At 50.9% G+C, this 27,862-nt stretch overlaps 1 protein-coding gene across 1 annotated transcript; it reads right to left on the minus strand.

Moving 5' to 3' along the window:
• Nucleotides 1–926: 926 nt before the first annotated feature.
• RCC1L (RCC1 like) lies at nucleotides 927–27,862 on the minus strand. The gene is made up of 11 exons (XM_069570965.1): nucleotides 27,455–27,862; nucleotides 20,466–20,595; nucleotides 17,585–17,713; nucleotides 16,564–16,630; nucleotides 16,019–16,070; nucleotides 15,182–15,266; nucleotides 12,572–12,753; nucleotides 9,584–9,671; nucleotides 8,593–8,766; nucleotides 6,157–6,242; nucleotides 927–1,684 (listed from the first exon to the last, which is right to left on the minus strand). The coding sequence occupies exons 1-11, from the start codon at nucleotides 27,776–27,778 to the stop codon at nucleotides 1,607–1,609; spliced, it is 1,395 nt and encodes a 464-aa protein (XP_069427066.1). The 5' UTR covers nucleotides 27,779–27,862; the 3' UTR covers nucleotides 927–1,606.

The following is a 27,862-nucleotide window of genomic DNA, read 5'->3' on the forward strand; positions in this document are numbered from 1 at the left end:
CCAGATCTGATCGTGGCTGCCACTTGTGGGGAGGCTAAAAACCACCCCCACCTTCAACGGAGACCCCCTCCATCACCACCATCCGCTACGGTCCCTGAGCATCACTGCGGGGTCCCCGGCCTGCCCTTCGGGGGCATCAGGCTCTGCAAACCAGCACGAACTTCAAGGCGTGTATCCCCAGAGGAAGGGTTACTGTGCACCACTGGGTGACGTGGTCCTTGGCCCAAGAGGAGCTCTGGGAAGGAAACTGACAGACGGTTTTCAATTTCTGTTTCAAGTTTATGGAAGAGCTTTGCTCTAAGAAACACAAGAACTGGTCAGCCCACAGAGAAGTGGAGATGGCCCGTGCCTAGGTGAGGAGGGCTCCCAGGACCACACCCCACTCCAGACACCATCTGGCTGGTTCCCACTGCCTCAGGCCACAGCGAGGACGTCAATAGTGACCATTCCACTTTCAATGTCACCCTCCCAGCACCGCCCGCCCCCCTTCTGCTTTTTCTTCACAGCCCACGCAACCATCTAACACACTTTGCACTTGGCTTGTTGCTTGTTTTGCCTCTTCGAAGTGTAAGCATCAGGAGATCTGCTGCGGGGGCTTTCTGTCCCCGTGTGACTCTCATGTGATCAACAATACTTGGCACATACAGGACACAACAGTAAACGTTTGTTGAGTGAACAGATAAAAGGAGGGGATGTATGTACACCTTGAGTGAGACCCCGGATTGTGACGCGATACTGGTTATTTTTATACTGCATCGTTCTCTCCCAGTTGCAACGCGGGGGCAGGCTCTGGTCAGAAAACAGTTTCCAAGCGGGACTGTCTTCCAGAGTACCTTTCACTGGCTTCTAGTAGCCTCTTTACCAAATGCCATGTTTTGGAAAGCTAATCCCTAAATGATTAGGATAAAATAAAAAGGCCTCTCAAGTTCTTAAAAATGAAAAGGCAGAAAATAGACTTTATTCCAAAAAAGACTTTTAAAAGATGTTAAAGAAAAGGACACGTTACGTTACTAACGCAAACGTTTTTCACCATCTGAGTTTTCCTTCTCCAAGGCAAGCGCTCCAGCCAAGCTTTCGTGGATTGTGTTCAAAGCCTTTGGCCCGCAGAAATCTGGCCTTGCTCATCTTCCCAAGGGGCCTCTCAAGTCTTCTGAGCCAGGCAGGAAGAAGTGTTTCAAGGCAGGTGACTGTTGTGGGCCCACAGGGTTCCAGGCTGGTGCCCACTGGCATTTCCAGGGAGGACCCCCGCGCAGGGCTGTCTGCCAGCGTCCCAGCAGCGCGCAGAGATGGCTGAGCAGATAAGCTCTCTGAAGACCAGACGTGACAGCAGATGCCACCGTGTGTCCCTGGGAAGGAGCTGAGATGAAACAGATCATCCTCGCCCTGCCAGGGCCACTCAGCCCAGGGGCAGAGTCTGTGCCAAGCGCCTCACCCTGGGCTGGAGGCGGGACCGCCTCCGGCACCTCTAGTCACCCCGCTCCAGGCTGCAGGGAGTGCGGCCCAGCGCACAGAGGGCCCTGACCCTCTCGGGCCCCATCCAGAGCCCCGCGCTGCCCTGGCTGAGCAGGCCAGGCGGTCCTGGGCTCCAGCAGATCGAGGAGGAGGTTCAGATGAAGGACCTGGCCAGAGTCACCATATGATCCACGCCACACGCCACGTCCACGGGCTCCCCAGGCATAGTCACCTGAAAAGGCGAGACCCAGTGCACCGTGAGGGGGGGTAGCCTGGCGGGGGCCCAGCAAGGGCCGACCCTGGCTCTGCCTCTGAGTCAGCGATGGAACCATCTGAGCCTCAGCCACCTACACGCACCTGGCAGGTCAGCTGGGAGGGGCCATCCCAACTCCCCACTCAGTCAAGGGCAACACCTCCCACCCCCGAGAGGCCGCTCTGGGCCCCTGCGTGCACCGTCCCAGGGCGTGGACACCCCACAGAGGCTGCTCCCCAGTAACGGCGACTCCCCAGGGGCGGCCACCTGCCCCAGGGGTCACCAGGCAGCTCCCTGAGCGGCTCCAGAAACCGTCCACCCCGTCCTGCCTGCCTGCCTCCTCCCCACTGCAGGGAGGAGTCCTGCCAGGCCAGCGTCCTCACTCGCCTCACCCACCAGCCCCGGGCCCGGGCCCGGGCAGCTGCAGAAGGGGTGCTGACTGCGTCTCCGAAGGGGCCAGAGGCCTGGCTGGCGGCCCTGCCAACACGTTCTCACCGGCAGGGCCAACCCCAAGCGGGGGTGGAGGCCACGGCCTGGCCTGCTGGCCTTTACACAGACGCTCGTCGTCCCTCAGCTCCACAGCTGGGCCCTGGAGAAGGGCACAGACACACTCCACGGTGCCCACGACACCAGCGGGATCCCCGGGCCCACACAGCCCCCCAGCTCTCCAGGAGAAGGGCACTTGGCTTTCTCCTACTGTAGTATCATATTGTTGTTGTTATTATTGCTATTGACTTGAATAGGTGACAGTCACATGGCTACCATATAAAATGACATTCAGAAGAGAAAGGTGTTATTGCCTCTGGATACCACCGCGTCGTTGTCTGCCCTGCTCCCCACCTTCCCTAGGAATTGGAAACGACTTCTCACTGGTTTCTGCTCTCCCAGAGACGCTGTGTGCAGAGTGCCACTGAGGGTGTCTCCTTAGAGCTCCCGCCCCGGCTCCTCCCCGGCCGCTGCCGGGCGCGGGTGCTGCTCTCCTGCCTGCACCCGAGTCCTGCCCGCCCTCCCCTGGGCGGCAAAGTGACAGCTGGAGACGGCTCTGCAACAGCCTGCGGAGTTTACTGAGCTTCCGAGGGGACGACCCCGGCCAGATGGCCTGGCCTTTTAAAAGCCCTGAGGCAGCAGCGTCCACGGTTCAGAGACAAGTCCATTAAGGGCTCTGGGCCGCAAGGCAAACGGACGCTAGTACCAAGTCGTGCTGCCGGCCCTGCACTAAACAAACGCCCTTAGCAAAACCTGTCACAGGAATCACTGAGCAAACACACCGCGGTGCCCCCGGCTCAAGCAAGGGCCCGGAGCTGCATAAAGTGCTCGGGGCTGGCCAGGGAGGCAGAAGGAAACACGCTGCCCGGGGTGCCCGGCCAGGTGAGCTCCCAGCAACCTTCCCGGCCGCGAGGGCGCCTTTGTTGACCTTCCCCGGGGGAGGCCACTCTCCGCGCTGACCGGCAGCCGAGAGGCCGCGCTTAAGCGCCTCTGTCCTTGTTCCCCTAGGGCTGTGGCCCAAGAGCCCAAGGCTGACGCTGGCCCCGGGAGCCTCTCTGGGGAGAAGCAGGCGGCCCCGCAGCCTCTGAACTGAGTCCAGGAGACGGCTGCCCTCAGCCATGTTCTATTTGTGTCCTCCTCAAGGTTAAAAGGACTTTCTATTTTAAACCAATTTACACTCCCATTATTGCAAAGGCAAACAGTTCCAGAAGCCGAACCGTATCTGCCCTGAGTAACTCTGAAGAGTGTGAGCAGAATTAGTGTAGGAGCAACTCTACCCAAGGGCAGGTTCCCAAGACACACGCCCACCAGGTCAGGGACAGTGGAAGGCCGAGAGGAGCACTGGACCAGCTGTGACCGGGCCGCCAGACTCGCCACGTGCCTACTCAGCTGCACCCAAAGACACCCTGCCCGGCACCCAGAGGCGGGGCTACAGCCGAGGGGAGCCCGCGCAGCCTGCGAGGGGGCCCGGCCCCACAGCACATCCTCCCCCAGGGCGTCAGAATTGCCACAGCCTGCGGCTCCCGAAGAGGCCAAGTAAGAAACGGGCCCTGAAGGCAGAGGGTCCCCAGGCCGGGCTCCAACCAACCAGCGAGGCCAAGTTCACATCGCAGCCCAGCACGGCGGACAGCTGGGCGACTGGGAAGTCAGTGTCTACGGGCGCAGGCTGGGGAGACAGCCCCACCTTCACCGGCAGACAGCCTCGCCCCCAGGACGGCCGCCACCCTTCCCTGGGCAGGGCTGCAGCCTGAGCCCAGGGCGCGGGGCCGCTGTTGCACAGGGTCTCCCTCTGCACATGCCCTCTCCTCCACGGCAGGGGACCCAGCTCAGGCCCTCAGAGAGGAGGCGGACCTTGGCAACATCTCCAAGTCAGACACTGAGTCTGAATCTAGGCTCCACTTCTCACTAGGTGCGTGACCTTAAAGAGATCACTGAACCTCTCTGAGCACCAACGTGGAGTAGGAAGACATCCTGGATGCTCCTGGAAGGAGAGGCTTGGATCAGGTGACTCAGACGTCACCTCCTGGGCCTGTGAACCATGAGAAAAGCCCCGGTTCTGTGGGTCTAAGAATAACCAGTTAGTACCACTATAGGAGCTACAAACATGGTTCTACTTTTTTTTTCCCCTTTTGTAGAATACTTTTTAAATGATGTAACATATCCCTTGCTGAAGATAAGAAAACATACTTTTTTAAGGAATAAAAATCACTTGCAATTGTTTTTTAAGTGAGTCAGCAGAACAGACTGGAGAAGGTCCAACTACTCAACATCAGAGACTAACCTTTAAGGGTCCAACCCAGCTGATGGGAGACTGGCTCCCGTCTCCATCGCTCTCCCAGAGAACAGACTGGAGAAGGCCCAACTACTCACCATCAGGCTAACCTCTAAGGTTCCAACCCAGCTGATGGGAGACTGGCTCCCGTCTCCATCGCTCTCCCAGAGCCCCAGCCCCACATCCTGGAGCCGGCACGGACCTCGGCACCATCCTCCCACCCCAACCAAAAGGAGACAAGGGGGCGAAGGAGCTCTGCAGATGCCCAAGAGGAGACAGCACGTGGCCTGAGGGCGACCGTCGCAGGAACAGACCGGAGCGTCCTTGCCCTGATGGCATGGGGGCCGGGAGCATGTCAGAGGGACGCTCGGGGTCCAGCCTGAACAGCAACAGGTCTGCCCCCAGGCCTGGCGCCCTCTGCTCCACCTCAGAGGCCAAGCCTGGCCTGGCCACTTCAGCAGTGAAGACACCCTCTGATGTCAAACCCGACTTCATGGCTGATCTTCGCTCTAATTTGAGGAAATGAAAGCAAGTGGAGAGCCTTGAGTCACAGCGGTCATTCATTCAAAGCCCGGTTGCTCGGCCATTTCCCAAGCTGCTCCCACAGAAGGGAGCCCTTGGGGTGGGGTCGGGGCTCCCGAAGGACAAGTGGGATCCTGACTGCCCCACGCTCCTGCTCCTGGAGCAGCCGACCACTGCCTGCCGCCGCTACACCTCTCCTCTCCCGGGCTGGGGTCCCCAGAGGACAGCGGGGCCACCCCATCAGACTGGGAACAACTCGGGGGTGCACTCATCTTTCCCCAACAAGTTCAAAGCCTCCCTCTGACCAGTGTCTCTTGGAGACTGCACCGGAGGGAGGGCCAGCGAAGTTCACGGGAGCCAGGAGAGCCAAGAGCTAAGGGAAGGGCTGGGCGGGAGAAACAGCCAGTGAAATACCAAAGCGCCTCCAGACACTTTCCGTGGGTTTTTGACAGATAAATCATCTTTTTAAAAATTAAAACATCTCTTTTGCATTTTTATGTGTTTTTTTAAAAGATGCTTTTACACAACCTCAAAACACATTATTAAAAATGATCCTTCAAAACAAAACATTTAGGCACACAAGCATGCACACACACAAACACACACAAGCACGCATGCACACGAGCGCCTGATTCTCTACAGAGGACATCTCCAGAAGGGAAGGATGAAACCAGAAGCTGCCTCTGGGACAGGAGATGGGAGGCTTATTTTTCATAATACATTTTGTACCAGGTCCATATATTCTGTACTCAAAAGAATAAACAGCCTTGTTTAGAAGAACTTAAAGAACTGACTTAGTAAACAACATGAAGATAAACTACAACTTAAGAAGGACTCTCCCTTTAATTGTGAAATTAGCCTTTCTGTATAATTGCACCTCCTCCTGAGAAGAGCCTTGATGTTTCAGTCTGGTGGCTGTGGTAAGGCACTCGAAATATTAAACATCCTGCTTTCTTTTAAATTCGCTGTAAACCATTCCTCTCCACGGGCCTCGGTGAATAGCTCCTGGCACGTCAGCTCCTTCAGCCCACCCCCTCCCTTGTGGAGAGCAGGGACACCCGGCCTGCAGCCCACTCCTCCCTGAAGCGCCCTGAGGACCCGGCACGGCCCGGCTGCTGCGTGCACTGTCGGCTCCGCAGGCACACCCTCAGGCCGCCCGGCCCAGCCTTACCCTCCACGGGAAGTACTGGTCTTCCAGGCGACCGATTCCCAGGCACCCTCGGATGTTCTTGCCCCACACAAACAGCTCTCCTCGGTCTGCAAAGAAAAAACAACGGTGGCTTGGTTGGGGCTTAGGCCAAGGGCAAGTCTCCAAGAGGAGGAAGGTTCATAAGAATAGGCCTTCTAGGACCCGGTACAAAAAGATCAATGTTAACCTTCAATTTCTCCCTGGCTTTATTAATGCTTGCTTTTGAAGGGACAAGTAAACAGTACCATCCCCAAACCAAACATGTGTCCCAGCCCAGATTCAGGCAGCGTCTTTCTCAGGGGAGATGAGCACGTGCCCGGAGGTGGGCCCGGGGGCTCCTGCACACACAGCCCCCTCTGCTCAGCCCTTGCGGATAAACCCCATCACCCAGCTGTGTGACCCTGTGCTCCACAATCCTGAGATCTCAGCATCCTCAAATCCCGGTCACACCCGGACAGAGTGAGAAGCAGGATAATCTGTCATTCCTTGTCTGGTCTCAGGAGCACTTGGTCAAGTGACACATGGTGACGGGGCGCCTCTCTGGGCTGGGTCTACGTCTGTGTGCTAGGAGCTGGGACGGCATGGGGACTGACAGGCATGTTCCTGTCCTCATCCAGGTGGAGCCAGTCCAACAGCGAAAAATAAATAACCCAACAAATGCATGATTTCCAACTGTAACAAGTGCCCTGAAGGAAGAAGACAGGCAGAGTGCTATAGGAACAGGCCAGGACACTGACTGGGGCTCTGGGAACCCCAGCCTCCAGGACGAACCCCCAGACTGGGACAGGCCCTCAGTCCAGACTTTCTCCCGCACCGGCTTGGGGCATCCTCAGCACAGAGGCCCCATTCACAGCCCCAGCAGGCAGAAGGCTCTGGTGGTGGGAAGAAGGACGGACACGCAGGAGCTGGGACTGAAACAACCCGGCTGGCTCAGTAAAGGGCCCTTCGGTGACATACGTCAGAGCCTCTGCTCTGCCTGCCCTCCTTGGTCTTCCACCCAAGAGGGTACCTCAGCGGGAAACCAGATGGCCGCAGGTCAATGCCAGGCCCGGGGACAGGGGAGACACCTGGGCCCCAGGCTCCCTCTCCTGAGGGACAGTCACTGGCACTGGGAGGGTGGCTGCCGGGTTCTGGGGGAAACCTAAGTAGGATTTCACTTCAGTGTGACCCACACAGCTACATGGCAGAACAGCAGACAAAGGAATCTACCTTAGTCGTAGGTGAAGGCTGTGTGTGGATTCTGAAGTTCGTGACTTTGCATACAATTTAAGCCTTAAATATTTGGGAAATTACAGATAATCGTCACCTTTAGAATCCATCCCTACCAACTCTTCTTTGCCACGTCGGAACAGCTTTAAAACGCTCATGTGACACATATATTTGCAGATGGAGGTGGCTGACCCTGCGTGGGGGGTGGGGAGGGTTCACCCCAGTTCCCCCTGCTATCACTGGGGTGCCTCAGGGCACAGTCAGACAGCACTGCACGCCCCCAGCACAGCAGCTGCCGCTGCTTCAAAACCCCCAAACCAAAACACAGAGCGCGACCGAGAGGCGGTGGACTCTGGAGCCTCCAGGGGGCGCTCATCTGGAGCGGGCCTCACGCTAGCAGGAGGCCAGAGAACAGACGACGGGGACCCCAAACTGACCGTCCCAGCTCAGATGTTTCAAGAAGAAAATAACTACTTGCCAGGAGACGGAAAGGTCTTTAAAATTGCAGGGAAAAGGCGAATTTATAATACTTAAAAGTCATAAAATGAAATGTTTAGTTCAGTCTTTTCAAGTCAACTAAAGAGAAGCAAATTGACCCGACAGCCGCGGTGGTGGGATGAGGGCTGTAATCAAGAAGCGCAGACACGCTGGAGGTCTGCGGGGCAACTGGAGAGCTCACGGCTTTGCAATTGGGCAGACCTCTGAGAAAGCCTCCATTTCCGCCTCCCCTTTGATCACTCTCCCCCAGCACTCTGGAGAAACAGGGCACGTCCACCTCCCCGAAACCACAGGACGGCCTGACGCATGCGCCTCCTGCGCTCCAGGCTGGACGAGGGGTGGGCATGGCCAGGAGGAAGCCCCGCGCGGTCACTTCCTGCTCGCCCACCACGGATGCCGCCAAACCCCCACTGGTTTCCCCTGGGCCCACTCCAGGGTCCCCTCTCCCAACCACCGACTGTGTCCTCTTGAGAAACTCACTGTAATGTTAGCCTAACCACAAACCAGATGAACCGAAAACAAACCTCCGGGATGAAAAGGAGACACATTACACAACCTCAAGCCGAACAACTTCTGGATCAGCCGCTCTCTCTAATTATCCACACAAGGGCGCCACTCCACTGGATGGATGGAAACAGAGTGGCCCACGGACGGGGGCTGAACCCGAGAGGCCCGGCCAGGCCTCGGGGCTTCAGGGGCCTGGTCACTTACTGGTCAGGGCGGCGAAGTGGCTCAGCCCGCAGCGAATGCGGGAGACCTGGACTCCTGGGTTGAACTCCGCCAGGCCAAAGAGAGTGGGTGGAATCATTTCTGGAAGAGCGGTTTCCAAGAGGTTTGGTCCCTTTCCAAGAATTCCGTAGCCCCAGACGAAAACATGTCCTTCTCCTGGATTACAGTAAAAACAACGGTCAGGAAGTCAAACCAAGCACAGCCCTCCCTCTCAAGAAATTCAAACCACACCACCAAGATGTGTTACGTCCACATGCATTTTTTTCCTTTTTTCTTTTCCCTCCTCTTGCTTGGCAAGAACATGTTGAGATAGATACTTAAATTAATGTTTCTTTTCTCCTCTTTCAAATTCGTGCTTGTGGAGGATGTCTAGCCAGCTAACCAATCTCAGAACACAGACATCCCAGATCTTGAGGGTGCTGGACAGGGCTGCTCCATAAATCACCCACAGACCCCACGTGAACACAGGGGAGCCTTACAAGGACAGCTTTTCCCAACACGGAGCAGGAGATGGAGCCAAGTACCCACACGACTCCTGGCCAGATTCTAAAACTCGCAATGACTTTCAGGTTATAAAAAGTTTCACACTGATCAGTGGTGCCAGATGCGTAATCCCAGGGGGCGTGGCTCTCAGGATCCCGACCCTAGGCCTCTTCTCCTGTGTGCCCGTGGGCTCTCGGCACAGTCTCTCTGGAGAAGGCAGGGCTGGAGTCTTTGGCCCAGGCTCAGGGAGAGGAAGCAAGCCAGCCAGGGGTCTGCAATCCTCAGTTCTACGCTGGCTCTTTGTCAATGTATAAATCACAGCTGTTAGCCTTCTGTCAAGAACATCAGTCACCCTCCCCCTCTGTGGACTGAACTCTGATCTTCCCACAGGCCCACTCCCCACACTGAGAGCCGGACCCAGTGGACACAAGCCCTTCCACACCCATCCCACCCGCAGCTTCCCAGGGAACAGCCCACAAGAGGGGCTCACCGTTTAACACCGCGCAGCCTGTGCCCCCACATGCAGCCTGCTTCACCTGCCCCACTCCTGAGAAGGGCAAGCACCGGGGGACGTTCACCTGCATCAGAGGAAGGGGCCACACCGTTAGGAAGACAAACCAGCGAGAACGTGGAAACACTATTTCATGTACAGGGTAGGTCTAAGTCCCGGTTCATTCATGCCCTCCCCTAGATAATCCCGAAAACCATACAGGTGCTGAGGGTCTAACAGGGCATGGGGGAGACAAGGGAGCAGGACACCCCGTCCCGCTCTGGGAGTGCAGTCCAGTGGAGGAGGCAGACGTCAGCCAAGACGAACGCAGGATGAACCTGCGCGGAGTGCAGTGAAGGGAGGGCGCGTGTCGGGAGCGCAGTCGGGAGAAAGCAGCCAGGGGAGGAGAAAAGGAAACCCCAGGTCGGGCAGGTGGAAGCGCAGCGAGGGCGAGGCGCGCGTGGCACGCTCAGGAGTTTCAGCAGGCCAGGGTGGCCGCAGCCGGGAACGAGGGGCAGTATCTGCAAGATGCCGGTGAAGACAAGGGAAACCAGACCACGTGGGACGGCGGCTGACCGCGGGAAGGATCTGGTCTCTACCCTGAGCATAATGGGGAGGCAGTACGGGTTCCAAGTGAGAGAAGGATGTGACTTCGAGAGGGTGAGTGGACGTGGGAAACGACGGAGAAGGGCCGGGGTGGGGGATGAGCTCGGATTCACTCCAGGATGTTCTGAGCCTGCAGTGCCTGGACACGGCCAAGTGGCCTACTTAGCCTTCCAGCAGGCTTTGGTCTTGGAAAGATGGATTTTGAGAGCTTCAGTGACAGATATGGGTCTTTTCAGAGTCACGGGCAGATGGAGACAGCTGGAGGATAACGACCCCTAAGCTAACTAAAGGGGCTTACTGATCTTAGATGGCGCAAGGCTGCTGGCCGGGCCTGGCGTCCACTACCCAGCTCACACGGCTCCTCTGCCCAACTGAGCTGTGGCACACGGCCCTCAGCAAAGGCTGAGAAACGCTCCAGCAAACAGCCATGGAAATGCACCACTGCTGTCCCTGATAGAGTGAGGCTCAGGCCATGTGAAGGATCAGGGCTGTGGTGGGCTGCTTCCAAACACGGGACCTGTCTCCTGCAGGTCACACCTTGTACCGTCTGCGCCCTGCCGTGTGGGGGGCTGGGCTGGTGACTTGCTTCTACAGAACAGAATGCCAGCAAATGTGAGGGGAAGCCACTGCCGGGATGAACTTGTAGAGCACTGGCTTCTGTCTCACTGACACGCTCGCTCACCCTCTCGTCTGCCTGCTCGGCTGAAGCCAGAGGCCGCGCTGGGAGCCGCCATGCAGAGATGCCTGCATGGCAAGGAGCCGAGAAGGCTCGGCCGACCGCTGTGAGCTGGCCAAGCGCCAATGAGGCCCAGGGGCCCCGGGGCCAGCAGTCCATGGGGACCTGCACCCCGCTGCGAACCACCAGTATGGGCCCAGAGGCAGAGCCCTCCCAAGGTGAACCCCAAGAAAGAGACTCAGAGCCAAAGACCCAGCCATGCCAGCCCTAGATCTGACTCACAAAAACTGAGAGAGAATAAATATGGGTTGTTTTAAGCCATCACATGGTAGGGTCATTTGTTACGCAGCACAGGTAACAACGACATGACCCTAGACCTGTCCCCACGGGAAGGCCGTGCAGACACTGATCTCAGGCCTTGGTATCAGGAAGCCCAGTCCTTCTCCTGAACACTTTATTTGCAGTTTATCTTACGAAAACAATGAATCATTAAATGACCACGTTTTCTGGGACTTCCCTGGTGATACAGTGGCTAAGGCTCTGAGCTTCCCACTCCAGGAGGCCCGGGTTCAATCCCTGGTCAGGGAACTAGGTCCCACATGCCACAACTAAGATCTGACACAACCCAGTGAATAAATAAAAATAAACACATTAAAATAATAACTGATCACCTTTCCTTCTGTTTTGGCTACTAGGAAGTTCATCACCGAATCTGCAGCCACTTCCAGCCAGTGTGTCAGACCACAGAGAACCAATTATTTGTATCTGATTAGCTGAACTTTATCCCTTTGTGCGTATTTCTTTACCTATTAACATATGTTTAAAACTCTTCTGTACGTTGTCAGAAGCTTGATGATATTAAGTTGTCATCACTTAGAGACACGTACTGATTTATAAAGTCTAGGATTTGCTTCAAAGTAACGCAGGACAGAGAAGCAGATGGGATTGCAGATGCGACGGAACTGGCCATCAGGTGTGCAGGGCTTTCTGGAGAGGAGGGTGGGGAGGGTTGACGAAAATGCTCTGGAACTAGGTCCTGGTGACAGTTACACAGCCTTGTGAATGTACTAAAACCCACTAAGTCATACAATCTAAAACAGTAAATTATCTATTTTTTTAAACGCACCATTGGTTGGCAATTATTGAATATGGGTAATGGCTACATAGAAATTAATTATGCAGTAAGGCCTACTTTTTGCTTATATTTGGAACTTCCCTTAATAGAACGTTTAAAACCCTGCTGCACTGTACGGATGGTGGCCCCCTGCAGTGACGGCAGGGTCGCACTGGGGAGACACCACAGGCTGGGTGCCGGGGCTCTCCTGCATGACCTGGAGGCCGCATGGCGTCTTCATCAAGGGGCACACACTCTGGACAGCAGCAAAAGGCCCACTGGGATGTTGCAGGAGCGTGTGTAAACAGCCTCACTTCCCCTTTCAGAACAGGACAGGGCACACAGACATACCCTAACTACTGCTCTAAGCCAGGACTAGCTTATAGAAGTATTGATAATGAAGGCTTTTGAACCTAAGCTTTCTTTCTAGGTTCCAAAGAGATCGTCAAGCACTCGGCCCCTTGAAGAGGCAGCCTCAGCTCAGGCGAGGCCTACACAGCAGTCTGCACATCTCCCCTTGGTGACGGACCTCTTCTGCATGTCCTTAACACCACTTCCAAGCCCCCAGCCCAGGCTGCCGGTGACCGCGTACCTGTGTGGAGTCGGTGACAGAGGCCAGCTGCAGGTACTCAGAGTTGCCCCAGCCGAAGAGGCCGCCATCGGCTGACACGGCCAGGCAGCAGTCCCCGTAGGTGGCCACCTGGACGACGTTCACTCCGGCCAGGTCTCCGCCCAGCTTGGTGGGCGTGCTGGTGATATTGTAGTGACCCAGGCCTGACACGATGGAAAACTGCGTTACTCAAACACTTGCCTTGACTTACTATGTGCCAAACACCGTTTTAAGCACTTTGCAAAGATCAACTCAGAATCCTAATCAGTTCCCTCTGCATGCTGTACAACTTCCTGTTCCATGCTCTCTAAAAACATCAGAGTGATCATTTACATGCAAAACCCTTGATATTTCCTAAGTCTGATTCAAGTTAGAAACCTTTTCAAGATGAAACGCCACCACACAATGGGCCTATCAGGCCTCGTATACAACGTACAGGCACAACTCGATCCACGGCACTCTGCAGCTACTGCACTGTTAGCAAGCTGAAGGTCTGAGGCAGCCCTGTACGGTCAGGTGACGGTGAACACTTTGGAGGCAGTACTATTTTAATGAAGATATGTACATTGCTTTAGACATAATGCTATTGCACACTTAACAGACTACAGTAGAAACACAACTCCTATATGCACCGGGAAACCAAAGTTACAACAAGCAATTCCTGAGGCACTGCTGGAGGCACCTGGGAGAAACTAAAGGAAATTTCTAAGAGCCCATGCAGTGTCAACCCCCCATGCCATCCCCCGAAAACAACAAATAGAAACTGGCAAACTGGTGTGGTAAACAGTGAGCCGAGGAAAAGACAGGGCTTGCCAGGAGGGCAAACGTCGCTATCAGCTCGGCGATGGAGGGTAACCCCTTGGGCAGCAGATGAGGGAGACCCCCAAACCACAGAGCTCTGCTTACACTAGGTTTCCTCCAAGGAGCCCAAAGCAGTGTCAGACTGGCAACACCCGCCAGCAACAGGCAACGCGAAACCTGTATATCATCTTTTGTATACACCAAATATGGAGAAGGAAACAGCAACCCACTCCAGTGTTCTTGCCTGGAGAATCCCAGGGACAGCGGAGCCTGGTGGGCTGTCATCTATGGGGTTGCACAGAGTCAGACACGACTGAAGCGACTTAGCAGCAGCAGCATATACCAAATATAATCTACATACTAAAAAAGATTTTTAAAAATTAACTCTAATGTTGAAGGGTTATGAAAGAACCTGCATACTGAGATAGAAACTGCTTTAGACCCGATGGTCAGGGGGACCTTCACTGAAGAGATAACCTCAAGCCAAGGTCTGCAGGATGAAAGGGAGAGTGAAGAAGAGCATGCCAGGCTGAGGGAACAGCATGTGCAAAGGCCCTGTGGCAGCAGAGGAGGGGGCTCCCGATCAGGGTGCAGGGGGCCCGCGGGGCTGGACTCAGAGCCTGGCGAGCAAGGGCAGTGAGGCCACGTGACAGCAGATTTCTGGAGTGGCGCCAGGAAACTAAACCAGGGTTCTCTCCAGCACCGGGACTTTCACCTCATTCCTTGGTCTATGCTGTCAAAAATGTACCAATTTCATTCTTTTTATAAAAAGCTGATTTTTAAAAGTTACTCACACCAAGATTTGAAAAAATAAAAAGGAAGCTTCAACTTTACAGATACTAAAGAAATGCACACTTTAAAAACTGGCACTGGGATTAAACCAGGGCACGTAAACTGACAATAATCCCTGCTAGAGGGCTGACGATTAAATCAGCACTTCTGTACACTGCTGATGTCAACGCAAGTCATTTCCAATATGACTTTCGGAAAGCAATAATATAACAGTATGTCCTGAAAACAATAAAAATAGTCTAATCCTCTGACCCACGCCTGGGAAATTTATCCCAGGGCAACAATCAAAATAAAGGGAAAAGCTAGACACGTATCTGTGACAAATGTCGTTTATCTGCAATGATTACTGCATCCCCCCCACCCCCCTTGCCAAAAGTGTGCCTCCTGACTATAGGGTAATGAGTAGCTACCCAATAAAATAACTAAATTATTGATTTACCTTACAGTACATGAACTGGATGCTCTATCATACAAATATTAAAAACTGTGCAAATTACACCAACGTGGGAAAATGTTTCATGTAAATTTAACAATAAAACAGGCATATAAAAATCACACCTCTGAGTACCATAAACAATGTTCACATATGAATAAGGGCAGGGAAAAAACATGGGTCGAGGGACAAAGATGACGTGTTGAGGTGGCAGGATGATAGAGGATTTACACAAGGTTTAAATCTTAAATTTACGGTCCTCCCTTCAGACAGACATGGAACACGGAGAGGTAAGCTGCGCGAGGATGATAAAGCTCCTCTTTCACTCCTCTCTCCCTTAATCACATTCTTCTCAGATCAGTTGAAGCCGAGCTCCCGTTAGGGGGCATTTGTCTCTGAAAAGACTCAGACTTGTATGGTGGGGCAGCCCCAGTCCTCTGTCCAATCCAGGAGCTGGGGGTGAGGGTCAGGGAGGGGACACGCGGGAAGGGACAGGAGAGGGAAGGGCCGGATGAAGGCAGCTGCACCATCCCCCGGGGAGGGGGCGGGGGAGGAAGGGACACTACCTGTCTGCCCGTCTGCACCCCATCCACAAGAATACACTTCTCCTTGATCCGTCAGGAACAGACTGTGGTCCTGGCCGCAGGCAACCTACCACACAAACGGAGGCGAGATGACTGGTGAGAAGGAATCCTTAGCACCCTGCTGTCCCGGCCCCAATGCCCAAAGCCAGGCACCACTGCCCACCACTCCAGAGTGCCGCAGGGGCCGGGCGGCAGGCTGCCCCGCCCTGCTCCACGGCCGACTCTTTCTCAATCCAGCACAGTCCAGCCTGTGTCTCCCGCTCCCCTGAAACTGCTCTGGCTAAAAGCAAAACGGTGCCTGGTGTCCTAAGGAGAGAACCCGAGTGCCCCTCCACCCCACTCCACCCCAGGAACCACGCCCTGCTCCAGAAGCCCTTCTCTCTTCCAGTCCACCCCGGGTAGGAGTAACAGATCTCCTTCTGGTGCCCTCATAAGCGCTTTCTGTGTACATTCATTCACACAGTTACGTATCTACCATGTGCCAGACACTGTACCATGGATGAGAATAAAATGGTCAGCAGGATAAAGCAGCCTGGAACGCAGAGCTCGAATTACACTCTGATACTGCTGGTATATAACCTGCCTCTCCCCAAAGTGTTACTCACCCTCCCCAATTTTTATTAAACTTTGTATCCCCACAAGCTGGAGTAAGCCCTGACCTAGAACAGGCTGGCAACAATACTTAGTAAAATCATTTATTAATTCAGAAAATCACCGTAACAGTTTGTCATCAGCTCACCCAAATTTCACCCTTTCAAAATCACCTCCGGGTGGGGAGTCGGGGGGCAAGACCAGTGGTCCTCAGCCCCCATCTCTTACCTGGACCACCTGTCCATCGAAGTCCTGCATCCTATGAACTCTGTGACTTTCACTACAGCCAGGAGAAATTTGGGGAGAAGCATGGTAAGCACTGGGTGATTCCAGCCCCTCTCATCACCTCAACCAGCGGCCCCCACATGCACACGGTAACATCAGGGAAACTCTCAGGGTCAAATACAAGGACGAGGGAGGTCTGGGCATGAAAGGGAAACAAAACAAAATCCTTTGGTGACTTCATATGCTGCAGACTTCTGAATGTTATTTAGACCCACCAGCATAATATGAGCAGCTAGAGGGAAATTTTTTTTAAAGATTAGCGGATTTTTTAAGTTAATCAGGCTGGTGGAAGCAACAAATGAAATCAAAGACATTCCAGCATCAGACAGGGCTCAGGCGCCCTCCCTCCCACTCGCACCAGAATGATGCTCTCCACACCTTCCGGGGACCTCCCACTGCGTTTTACGACTCTGGGGGTCTCTCACATCTCACAGAGTGTTTAACACTCGACACAACCTGGGGAAGGGGTAGCAATTTCGGGAACTCACCTATAAATTTCATTCTCGACCACCTTTCTTCCGCACTGCCCGTAAGAATTATTCCCCATGCTGAAGACTAAAGGATAAAGCGCCAATCAAATCAGCTCTGCCGGGTCCTGGAATCCTCAAGACTGGGAGGGGAGTCTCACATGTGGTTCTAGTCCAACCACTTGCCCCAGCTGCCACTCAGCTTCCTTCTCCAACATTCCCAGCCTCTGCAGGCGCCCCTACGGGAGTGCTGGGGTCCAGGCCAGCCAAGACAGCTCAGGCCGCTGGTGCCATGCCTTCTGCCTCCCCACCTGGGTCCTAGGGGTGCTTCTCAGGAACGCCACATGATGACGTGAGCACATCTCGTGAAAGGAAGGCCTCAGCACCCCCATTCCCTGGACCTGTCAACGACGCTGCCCTCAAAGCCAAGCCTCCCCATAAAAGAGCTCCTAACACCACCTTCACCATTTCCTACAAAGCATGCTGAGCCAAAAAAGTGAAATTTGAAAACTTTAGTCAAGTTGACCTTCCCCTAGAAACAACCGCTCTTCTGAAGAGGGCCGGGGGTGAGCCAGGAGCTTGAACTAGGGAAACTCTCCACCCCCACCCCACGTGGAAGAAGTGTCAGCAAACAGGCTACTCTCACTATAAGAGAAAAAGCTATCTACACACACACACACACACACACACACAGTCTGGCATGTCAGCAAACAGGCTGCTTTCAGTACGAGGGAAAGCCATCTACACCCACACACAGAGTCTGGCTTGGTGGCTCCGGGGCTAAGGAGAAGTAGCTCATGACACGGTGCGAGCCATCATGTTTATAAATACAGACAGAGATTTTCCAAGAGCCACAGAGGGCAAAGAACATGGAAGAGTTGCCAAGGTCAGCCCCACACCGCTCTCTTGAGCCATCCCGCTGACTGGCTAGGGAAATACCAACAGCTTCACTAACTAGATGGGGCCCAACCCCACGAACCCTTCAGGCCCAGCTGCAGGAAAGCGGCCCCCCCGCTCCCACACCCCGGGACAGGTCCATCACCTCCTTCGCCATCCGTCAGGACGAGCGAGTGGGCTCTGCCACAGGAGACCTGCAGCACCCGCGTCTCCTGGGGCCTGTCCAGTGGCAGCGGCACGGGCGAGGGCTCCAGCACGTACTCGTATCCCCTCGCTGAAACGAGATCGAGCAGGTGCACACATGTTACACAGCCCGGAGACACACATTACTGGCAGAGCTGAGACAAGAACTCTGTCCATCACACGATGAGCTACTGTAAAGCATACTTAGTCCTATTAAAGAAATCTCTTCCCATGTCATTTAAAACCTGCTGGATTTTGTTTTTCTTTTTTTGGCCACAACACACAGCCTGCAGAATATTAGCTCCCAGACCAGGGATCAAACCCACACCCCCACAGTGGCAGTGTGGAGTCTTAGCAACTAGACCACCAGGGAAGTCCCACCTTCTGGATTTTTAAGGAAAGGAAAAGCACTGTCTGCCTGCAGCCCCCATTAGAATGCATCAGTAGAGTGAAGAAGAGCATATATAGTATGATACGACTCAGAGTAAAAGCAAAAAGAATACACAGATGCATGTGCTTCCTTCCACATGCACAAAATCTCTCTAGGAGGATAAACTGGAAACTGCTGACATATGCTGTCTTCAGGGAGAAGAGCTGTGTGGCCTGGAGGACAGAAGTGGAAGGCACACTTGTCACTATATATTTAACCGCGCCTTTAAGATTCTGAAGCATGTATGTCATCTATTCAAAACAGAAAATTTTAATATTTAAATAAGTGAGAAAGGGAGGAAAGTGTTTTAGAAGGCACCCCAAAGAACCTTATTGTTCTTTACAATCCTACTGGAGAAGCCAGATTGGCCTATATAGGGAATTCCTACAGTACGTTTTGGGCTTCCCTGGTGACTCAGACAGTAAAGAATCTGCCTGGAATGCAGGCGATTCCTAGGTCGGGAAGATCCCCTGGAGGAGGAAATGGCACTCTACTCCAGTATTCTGGCCTGGAGAATTCCATAGATAGAAGAGCCTGAGGCTACAGTCCATGGGGTCACAAAGAGAGGGACATGACTGAGGTATGACACTTTCACTACAGTAGGTTTTGAACGGTGAGCTTCTGAATATTTGTAACAGGCTGGAGTTAAGATCCGCCAGTGTCCTGGTTCTCAGCTACTCCCGACCCCACTCTTTTCTCCCATGAACCCCACGTTTAAAAACATTTCATTTACCAAATATATGGCGTTACTATCATACATGCCTGTTGGTATTCACTTGTGACTGATATAATTTTCAAACAGAGCTTTTGTTCAGCATGGAATAACAGTAATTTATCACAAGATGATAATGTAACTCTAAGCTAAACCAAAGGCACTGGATAACGCTGTTAGTGTATCAGCCTTATTAACTGCGAAAATTCTGCGTTTTAAAATACTAAAAACCTCACGTCTCCTATTACTATAGTCACTGACCCCTAAGGGCCTAGGAAGCAGCAAAGACATAACATTTGAAGGGAATCTGAAGTGTTACAGCGCTCGGGGAATCTGGCTCACTTCCAGCCGCCAACTGACAGGAAAGAAAGAGGACAGGAGACCACACAGCGCCACGGGGGTGCGATCAGCACACCCCAGCCTGGACACCCCTGCAGGACAATCGCCATGATGCCTTCAGTAGGTGAATGCCAAGGAGAAAAAGACGGACGCAGACTCAAAAGACTTTCAAAAGTCTCATCAACCAATCAATGTCTGGCCTTTATCTGGACCTTGATTCAAATAAATTTTTGAAAATATAAACCTAATGATACTTATGAGATAATAGGCAATTTAAACACTGCGGGGGGAGTTCCCTGGCGGTCAGGGTTTGGCACTTTCACTGCTGTGAAAGTTTAATTACCCGGGGTTTAATCTCTGGTCAAGTAGCTGAGATCCTGCAAGCCAAGCAGCACAGCCATAAAGAAAAATAAAATAAAATAAACACTGGATATCTGGTGATATCAAATGACTATACTGCTAATTATTTTTGGGTGTGATAATGGTATTTTTTTTTAAGAATTCTTAATTTCTTTAGATATATACTGAAATATTCATGAAAAAAATCAATAATGTTAGGATTTGCTTCAAATTTGTCGAGGGGGATGGTGGAGGCTGAATAGAACACGACGCGTGAGCTGATGACTGCTGGAGCTGGTGGCAGTAACACCAGGTGCACTAGCCTCTTCCGTCCACGTCCACACATAGTAAAGGGCATAAAGCAGGTAACGTGGCATCTCGCAGCTAATAAAGACTTCGGTACTAATTTATAAAAGACTCCTAATATAAAATTAAGTGAAGAAAGGCAGAAAACAAAACATATGATGTAATCAAAATTATATTTTTAAATATATTTGCATATGAATAAAGGAATAGGAAAAAATGGAAGGGAAGGTTTATCCAGTATATTTCTGGGTAATTACTCCTTTATTTTTAAAAAAATGCTTCTTATTGTACTTATAATTGATTTATTACTGTCTACTTGTAAAACTGTCATTATAAATAATTAACGTTTTTACAATGCAAGTTTCAAATACCTGGAATCAAACCTCCATCTTAAGGATTTCATTGAATTTTTCCCCTTAGACCATATTGTAGGCACTGCAGAATATTTCAAGTGATCTCCAAGCTAGGGAAAAAAGGGTCATGTCTTTGGGGCCGAAAAGAATACCTTTACTCATCAGCAAATGCTCCTTTGCCTAAAGGTTCAATGTTATTACCAAACAGGCTGAAAAATAATCTGGTCTAGATGGTTTCAAACAACACTTTAAAGACTCCATCTATTTTGTTGCTATGGTTTGGTTTATGAAACCATATTCTTAAAAATCAAAGTGCCTTTTCAGACCACTCACAGTAGGGAGAAACCAAGGTGAGAATACTTACTTTTATCTTTCCGGCTCCTGTGAAATCCAAGCTGGGAATCTTTGTTGAGCCCCATACCCCAAACTTTCGTAATATCCTTGGTTTTAGAAGAGAGCAACGTGAATCCATATCCACAGGCGGCAGATGAAATCTGAAAGGAAAAAAAAAAAATTCCCATAAAGCATTGACTGATATGGGACATAAGTTTTCCCAGCAATAAATCACAGGTTGTTTATCCATTTCAAGAACCAACACTATTACTATAGCAACTAACACACACTGGAGGTTTACCACATGTTAAGGCTTGATATGCACAACCTCATTCAATCTTCAGCCACCCAGTGGTCTAGGTATCAAATGATCCCCATTCACTAAGACATAGTCTCTCACGGTAAACTTGAAGACTACCTTAGTTTAAGTTTGAATCTTGGCAAGATCAAATGGTTGACCACTGGCAGACCTTCACCCGGAGAAGGTAATGGCACCCCACTCCAGTACTCTTGCCTGGAAAATTCCATGGACGGAGGAGCCTGGTAGGCTGCAGTCCATGGGGTCGCTAGGAGTTGGACACGACTGAGCAACTTCACTTTCACTTTTTACTTTCATGCATTGGAGAAGGAAATGGCAACCCAGTCCACTGTTCTTGCCTGGAGAATCCCAAGGACGGCGGAGCCTGGTGGGCTGCTGTCTATGGGGTTGCACAGAGTTGGACACGACTGAAGCGACGCAGCAGCAGCAGCAGCAGCAGCAGCAGCAGCAGCAGACCTTTACCAGCTGTGTAACCTGAGACAGACTACTTAACTTCTCTGTGTCTCTTTCCCTATATGCAAAATAGTTAACAACAGTGTCTCTCCTATAACAGTTAGGAGTAGTTGTGAAGACTAAATGAGTTAATATAGTTAAAACTCTTAAGAGTAAACAGTACCTGGCTTAATGTAAGAGCTATATAATGTGCTTATTATTAAGGGTAGTAACACGCCAGTCTATGCTTGGGGCTGGTGCATGGGGATGACCCAGAGAGATGTTATGGGGAGGGTGGTGGGAGGGGGGTTCATGTTTGGGAACGCATGTAAGAATTAAAGATTTTAAAATTTAAAAAATAAAAAACTAAAAAAAATAAAAATAAAAATAAGGGTAGTAACAGTAGTATTTGGTATGTAAGAAAATCAAACCTCCTAGAAGCAAGATCCAATGCTGTAAAGAGCAATATTGCATAGGAACCTGGAATGTCAGGTCCATGAATCAAGGCAAATTGGAAGTGGTCAAACAAGAGATGGCAAGGGTGAACGTCGACATTCTAGGAATCAGCAAACTAAAATGGGCTGGAATGGGTGAATTTAACTCAGATGACCATTATATCTACCACTGCGGGCAGGAATCCCTCAGAAGAAATGGAGTCGCCATCATGGTCAACAAAAGAGTCCGAAATGCAGTACTTGGATGCAATCTCAAAAACGACAGAATGATCTCTGTTCATTTCCCAGGCAAACCATTCAACATCACAGTAATCCAAGTCTATGCCCCAACCAGTAACACTGAAGAAGCTGAAGATGAATGGCTTTATGAAGACCTACAAGACCTTTTAGAACTAACACCCAAAAAAGATATCCTTTTCATTACAGGGGACTGGAATGCAAAAGTAGGAAGTCAAGAAACACCTGGAGGAACAGGCAAATTTGGCCTTGGAATGCAGAATGAAGCAGGGCAAAGACTACTAGAGTTTTGCCAAGAAAATGCACTGGTCATAGCAAACACCCTCTTCCAACAACACAAGAGAAGACTCTACACATGGACATCACCAGATGGTCAACACCGAAATCAGACTGATTATATTCTATGCAGCCAAAGATGGACTCTATACAGTCAACAAAAACAAGACCGGGAGCTGACTGTGGCTCAGATCATGAACTCCTTATTGCCAAATTCAGACTTAAATTGAAGAAAGTAGGGAAAACCGCTAGACCATTCAGGTATGACCTAAATCAAATCCCTTATGATTATACAGTGGAAGTGAGAAATAGATTTAAGGGACTAGATCTGATAGATAATCGAGTGCCTGATGAACTATGGAATGAGGTTCGTGACACTGTACGGGAGACAGGGATCAAGACCATCCCCATGGAAAAGAAATGCAAAAAAGCCAAATGGCTGCCTGGGGAGGCCTTACAAATAGCTGTGAAAAGAAGAGAGGTGAAAAGCATAGGAGAAAAGGAAAGATATAAGCATCTGAATGCAGAGTTCAAAGAATGGCAAGAAGAGATAAGAAAGCCTTCTTCAGCGATCAATGCAAAGAAATAGAGGAAAAGAACAGAATGGGAAAGACTAGAGATCTCTTCAAGAAAATTAGAGATACCAAGGGAACATTTCATGCAAAGATGGGCTCGATAAAGGACAGAAATGGTCTGGACCTAACAGAAGCAGAAGATATTAAGAAGACGTGGCAAGAATACATGGAAGAACTGTACAAAACAGATCTTCACGACCCAGATAATCACGATGATGTGATCACTAATCTAGAACCAGACATCCTGGAATGTGAAGTCAAGTGGGCCTTAGACAGCATCACTATGAACAAAGCTAGTGGAAGTGATGGAATTCCAGTTGAGCTGTTTCAAATCCTGAAAGATGATGCTGTGAAAGTGCTGCACTCAATATGCCAGCAAATTTGGAAAACTCAGCAGTGGCCACAGGACTGGAAAAGGTCCGTTTTCATTCCAATTCCAAAGAAAGGCAATGCAAAAGAATGCTCAAACTACCACACAATTGCACTCATCTCACATGCTAGTAAAGTCATGCTCAAAATTCTCCAAGCCAGGCTTCAGCAATACGTGAACCGTGAACTCCCTGATGTTCAAGCTGGTTTTAGAAAAGGCAGAGGAACCAGAGATCAAATTGCCAACATCCGCTGGATCATCGAAAAAGCAAGACAGTTCCAGAAAAACATCTATTTCTGCTTTATTGACTATGCCAAAGCCTTTGACTGTGTCGATCACAATAAACTATGGAAAATTCTGAAAGAGATGGGAATACCAGACCACCTGACCTGCCTCTTGAGAAATCTGTATGCAGGTCAGGAAGCAACAGTTAGAACTGGACACGGAACAACAGACTGGTTCCAAATAGGAAAAGGAGTACATCAAGGCTGTATATTGTCACCCTGCTTATTTAACTTCTATGCAGAGTACATCATAAGAAACGCTGGGCTGGAAGAAACACAAGCTGGAATCAAGATTGCCGGGAGAAATATCAATAACCTCAGATATGCAGATGACACCACCCTGATGGCAGAAAGTGAAGAGGAGCAAAAAAGTCTCTTGATGAAAGTGAAAGAGGAGAGTGAAAAAGTTGGCTTAAAGCTCAACATTCAGAAAATGAAGATCATGGCATCCGGTCTCATCACTTCATGGGAAATAGATGGGGAAACAGTGGAAACAGTGTCAGACTTTATTTTGGGGGGCTCCAAAATCACTGCAGATGGTGATTTTAGCCATGAAATTAAAAGATGCTTACTCCTTGGAAGAAAAGTTATGATCAACCTAGACAGTATATTCAAAAGCAGAGACATTACTTTGCCGACTAAGGTCCGTCTAGTCAAGGCTATGGTTTTTCCTGTGGTCACGTATGGATGTGAGAGTTGGACTGTGAAGAAGGCTGGGCGCCGAAGAATTCATGCTTTTGAACTGTGGTGTTGGAGAAGACTCTTGAGATTCCCTTGGACTGCAAGGAGATCCAACCAGTCCATTCTGAAGGAGATCAGCCCTGGGATTTCTTTGGAAGGAATGATGCTAAAGCTGAAACTCCAGTACTTTGGCCACCTCATGCGAAGAGTTGACTCACTGTAAAAGACTCTGATGCTGGGAGGGATTGGGGGCAGGAGAAGAAGGGGATGACCGAGGATGAGATGGCTGGATGGCATCACAGACTCGATGGACATGAGTCTGAGTGAACTCCAGGAGTTGGTGATGGACAGGGAGGCCTGGCATGCTGTGATTCATGGGGTCGCAAAGAGTCGGACATGACTGAGCGACTGAACTGAACTGCACTGAGAGATTAGGTAATTTGCCTAAGCTGATTGCAGAGTGTGTGCTATTAACCCTTATGCTACATTGTTATAGTCTCAAACCACTACTTCCATGAAGAAGAGTTAGTCATCACAGCCACCATGAATATGCCACACTGCCTGATCCCCACCTTCACAGATCCGATAAGGAAACCGAGTCTTCAGTGGGGCTGGTAACAAACCGAAGGCAGCCTGGCTCTAAGGTCAACTCCCTTTCCACAATACCCAGAGGGGCCTGAGACAATCCTGGTTTACACTTGATGCCCTAAAGTTCACTCTCAAGCAAACGAGAACAAATTACATGGTCACCCTAATGTTCCTCCATTATCTCTTGGCTGTTTATAGTTTACCAAAGGCCTACATAGTTGATCTCAGAGACTACATGTAAATCTAACCTAATCCTGATGAAAATGCTAGCATACCATGATAATGAACAAACATGAGTTTTGTTTTGTTTTTACATTTTTTAACTCCAGCATATCTTGAAGAAAGCGAGCTAAATATTTCTTTTTAAATTTGATGACCTGTTTAATCGAATCATCCAAAAGTTATACATCCCTCCTTCTGCCCTGTGACATTTTCTCTCATAACATTCACATGGAACATACACAGATGCACCATTACATCAGTAAAAACAAAAAAACACCTCAGTCCTCTGGTCTCTTGGAACGGCTCCACCTCCAAGGAAATGACCCACTGGGGACGCAGGAGACAACCCCTGACCACACAGCAGGAATCACAGAAAACTGAGTCCCGAAGCCGCTGCCCAGCACACTATACGATTACTCTCCTCTGTTTATTCAACAGCCAACAAATATTTGGGTAGCACCTGCTATATTATTAAATCTGCCAGTAAGTGAAAAGGCTTTGAACACTACTTGACACAGAGTCAGCATTAAGCAATGTTTGTTATAATAAAGCGCCAGAAGGGGACTTTCCAACTCTGGTGGTGTAAAGAGGTTAGCTAATATTTCCCCCAAAAAACAAGCATAAAACTGGAGAAAACTGTAAAAAAAAAAAACAAACCACAACCATTTCAGGGCTCCAGAAGTCAATCAAAGGCAAACAAATCAAGAAATTACTCACAAAGGGCTGCTAGACCTACAGGCAAGAAATACCAGGGTTTGTAGACTTCTTGTCCCAAGTTGCTCCAGCTAACCCAGCTCAGCCGGCACAGGAGTTAGAAAAGGGCAGCGCTGACGGTGAAAACCATCAGTTTTGTTGCTTAGACAGACTTAATGTGGGGTAAAGGGTGAAAACTCATGCCCTACAGCAAACTCAGCAGGAAACAAGGAAGATTCACAATTCAGTGAGTCTGAGGTCGCAATCCTGACTGGGGAGGAGAAATGTAACGGGCAGGTCCTAGAAATGAGAGTCACAGAAAACTCTTCACACCTGCACTGGCTGACAGGGAAACTGCACAAGGAGCTCCCAGTGGGAAGAAGAGCTGAGGCCGACCTGAGATCAGGCTGAACTTTTAATGTGATCCCCAACCCACACACAGAATCAAAGCAGAGAGCAGAAAACTTACTAGCTCAAGGTGTCTGAGTACAGCCTCTGCCCAAATCACTGGCAAACCCCAAGAAGTCTGACTTTAAAAAAAAAAAAAAAAGGACAGTTGGGAGAGGGGGCGGAACAAAACAGAAACACAAGCAATGTCAGCAGCCACACACAGCAGGGGAAACTGACTCCCTAGATTACAGAAAAGTTAGTTGCTAAGTCTGTCCGACTCTGCGGCGACCCCATGAACCTGCCAGGCTCCTCTGTCCTTGGGATTTCCCAAGCAAGAATAGTGGAGTGGCTAGCCAGCCATTTCCTCCTCCAGGGGATCGTCCCGACCGCATCTCCTGCACTGGCAGGCATTCTTTATCACTGAGCCACCAGGGAGGCCCACATACCATACACAAAAATTAACTCAAATGACTGGCTCACAGACCAAAATATAAGAACTCAAACTATGAAGATCCTAGACAAAAACATAGGAAAATTATCTTTGCAATCTTGGGATGGGCAAAGGTTTCTTAGATATACCAAATGCCTGATCCACACCAGAAAACCTCATCAACTGAACTTCATTCAAATTAAAAACTTTTGCTTCCTGAAGGACACTATTAAAATAAAATCAAGAACTGGCAGAAAATATATGCACATATCAGATATGTGATAAAGCACCTACATCCAGAACACATAAATAACTGTCACAACTCAACATTAAGAAGTTAAACAATCTGTCACTGAAGCTTAATCCCCGTTTCTCTGGTGCTCCCTATTTAGGGCAAAAGATCATGTGTTATCCTTGACAGAAAAGTCAGAAGCCAAAGTGGTCCAATCTGCTTCTTTTCCACCACCTACCAAGATGTCCACAACCACACCAAGCAAGAACCTATCCTAAACATCCATTTCTGCTTTTCTAGATACTGGCTGCCACAATAAGGCGCCCTGCGGGAGCGGTTCTTTACTGCATCTTTTCAAGTCTTGTCAACTCAGGGGCCTCTTGTGCAACCATTCCAGTGTGTTTAGACCTCTCATCCTCGCTCTCATTCCTGTTACTACTCCAGTTAACATTTCCTTTCCGAGCTATTCACCGACTCCAGCCGGCCCACATTTTCTCAGACCTTTTGAAGTCAGCTTTCCTAGCAGCAGAACTTCTGGAGTCTGGCCCGAGGGCGAATCCCTAAGTACCGAACACCTACCAACTGTGGGGCAATGGGCCGGTCCCTTAACCTCTCTGAGCCTCCCCTTCCTCTCCCGTAACTGTGGCAACGAGCCCGGCTCACGGGGTGTCGCGCGAATGATGCGAGCCGGACACAACACCCTCCCCTTCGGGGAGGGTCGTTCTCCCCGAAGTTTGTCCACCCATCGTCCCCAACCCTCCAAGAAGGTCTCAGGAGGAATGGCGAAGGCTAGAGAGCGGCACCGAGGGAGCGAGGGAAGAAGCCGCAGTCCTCACCTTTTGGTCCAGCTCCAGGCGGTAGGGCACGGCCTGGATCCTGCGGCGCGGCCGCGAGCCGGCGCGGGGCTGAGGTCCGGAGCCGGGCAGCACGAAAGTGGGCACTCCCAGCGCCCCGGAGAAGCTGAAGCCCCACACGAAGATTCGGTCGGCGCGAGTCGCACGCTCGCCCACGTACTGGAACACTGGCGCATCGGCCTCGGCCTCCGCCGCCTCGCGCCGGCTCCGCGAGCGTCCGGCCGCTGTCCAATGTCCGCGGCCCGGCCCCAGCCCACTCAGCCGGCGCCCCAGCCGAGCCACCGCCGCCAGCGTCGCCACCGCCATCCTCCGTCTCAAGCCTTACCAGCTCCTGGGCGCCGCCATATTGGTGACCCTTGACCTTACGCCCCGGCGGAAGAGGCTGCGGCC

The sequence above is a fragment of the Ovis canadensis genome, chromosome 24, assembly GCF_042477335.2.
Source record: "Ovis canadensis isolate MfBH-ARS-UI-01 breed Bighorn chromosome 24, ARS-UI_OviCan_v2, whole genome shotgun sequence".
NCBI lineage: Eukaryota > Metazoa > Chordata > Mammalia > Artiodactyla > Bovidae > Ovis > Ovis canadensis.

Coding starts and splice junctions, on each gene's coding strand:
- RCC1L (XM_069570965.1), bottom strand. CDS start 27,778: ATGGCGGTGGCGACGCTGGCGGCGGTGGCTCGGCTGGGGCGCCGGCTG. Junction 20,596..27,454: donor GCCTGGAGCTGGACCAAAAG/GTGAGGACTGCG, acceptor TTTTCCTTTCAG/ATTTCATCTGCCGCCTGTGG. Junction 1,685..6,156: donor ACCAGTACTTCCCGTGGAGG/GTAAGGCTGGGC, acceptor TCGCCTTTTCAG/GTGACTATGCCTGGGGAGCC.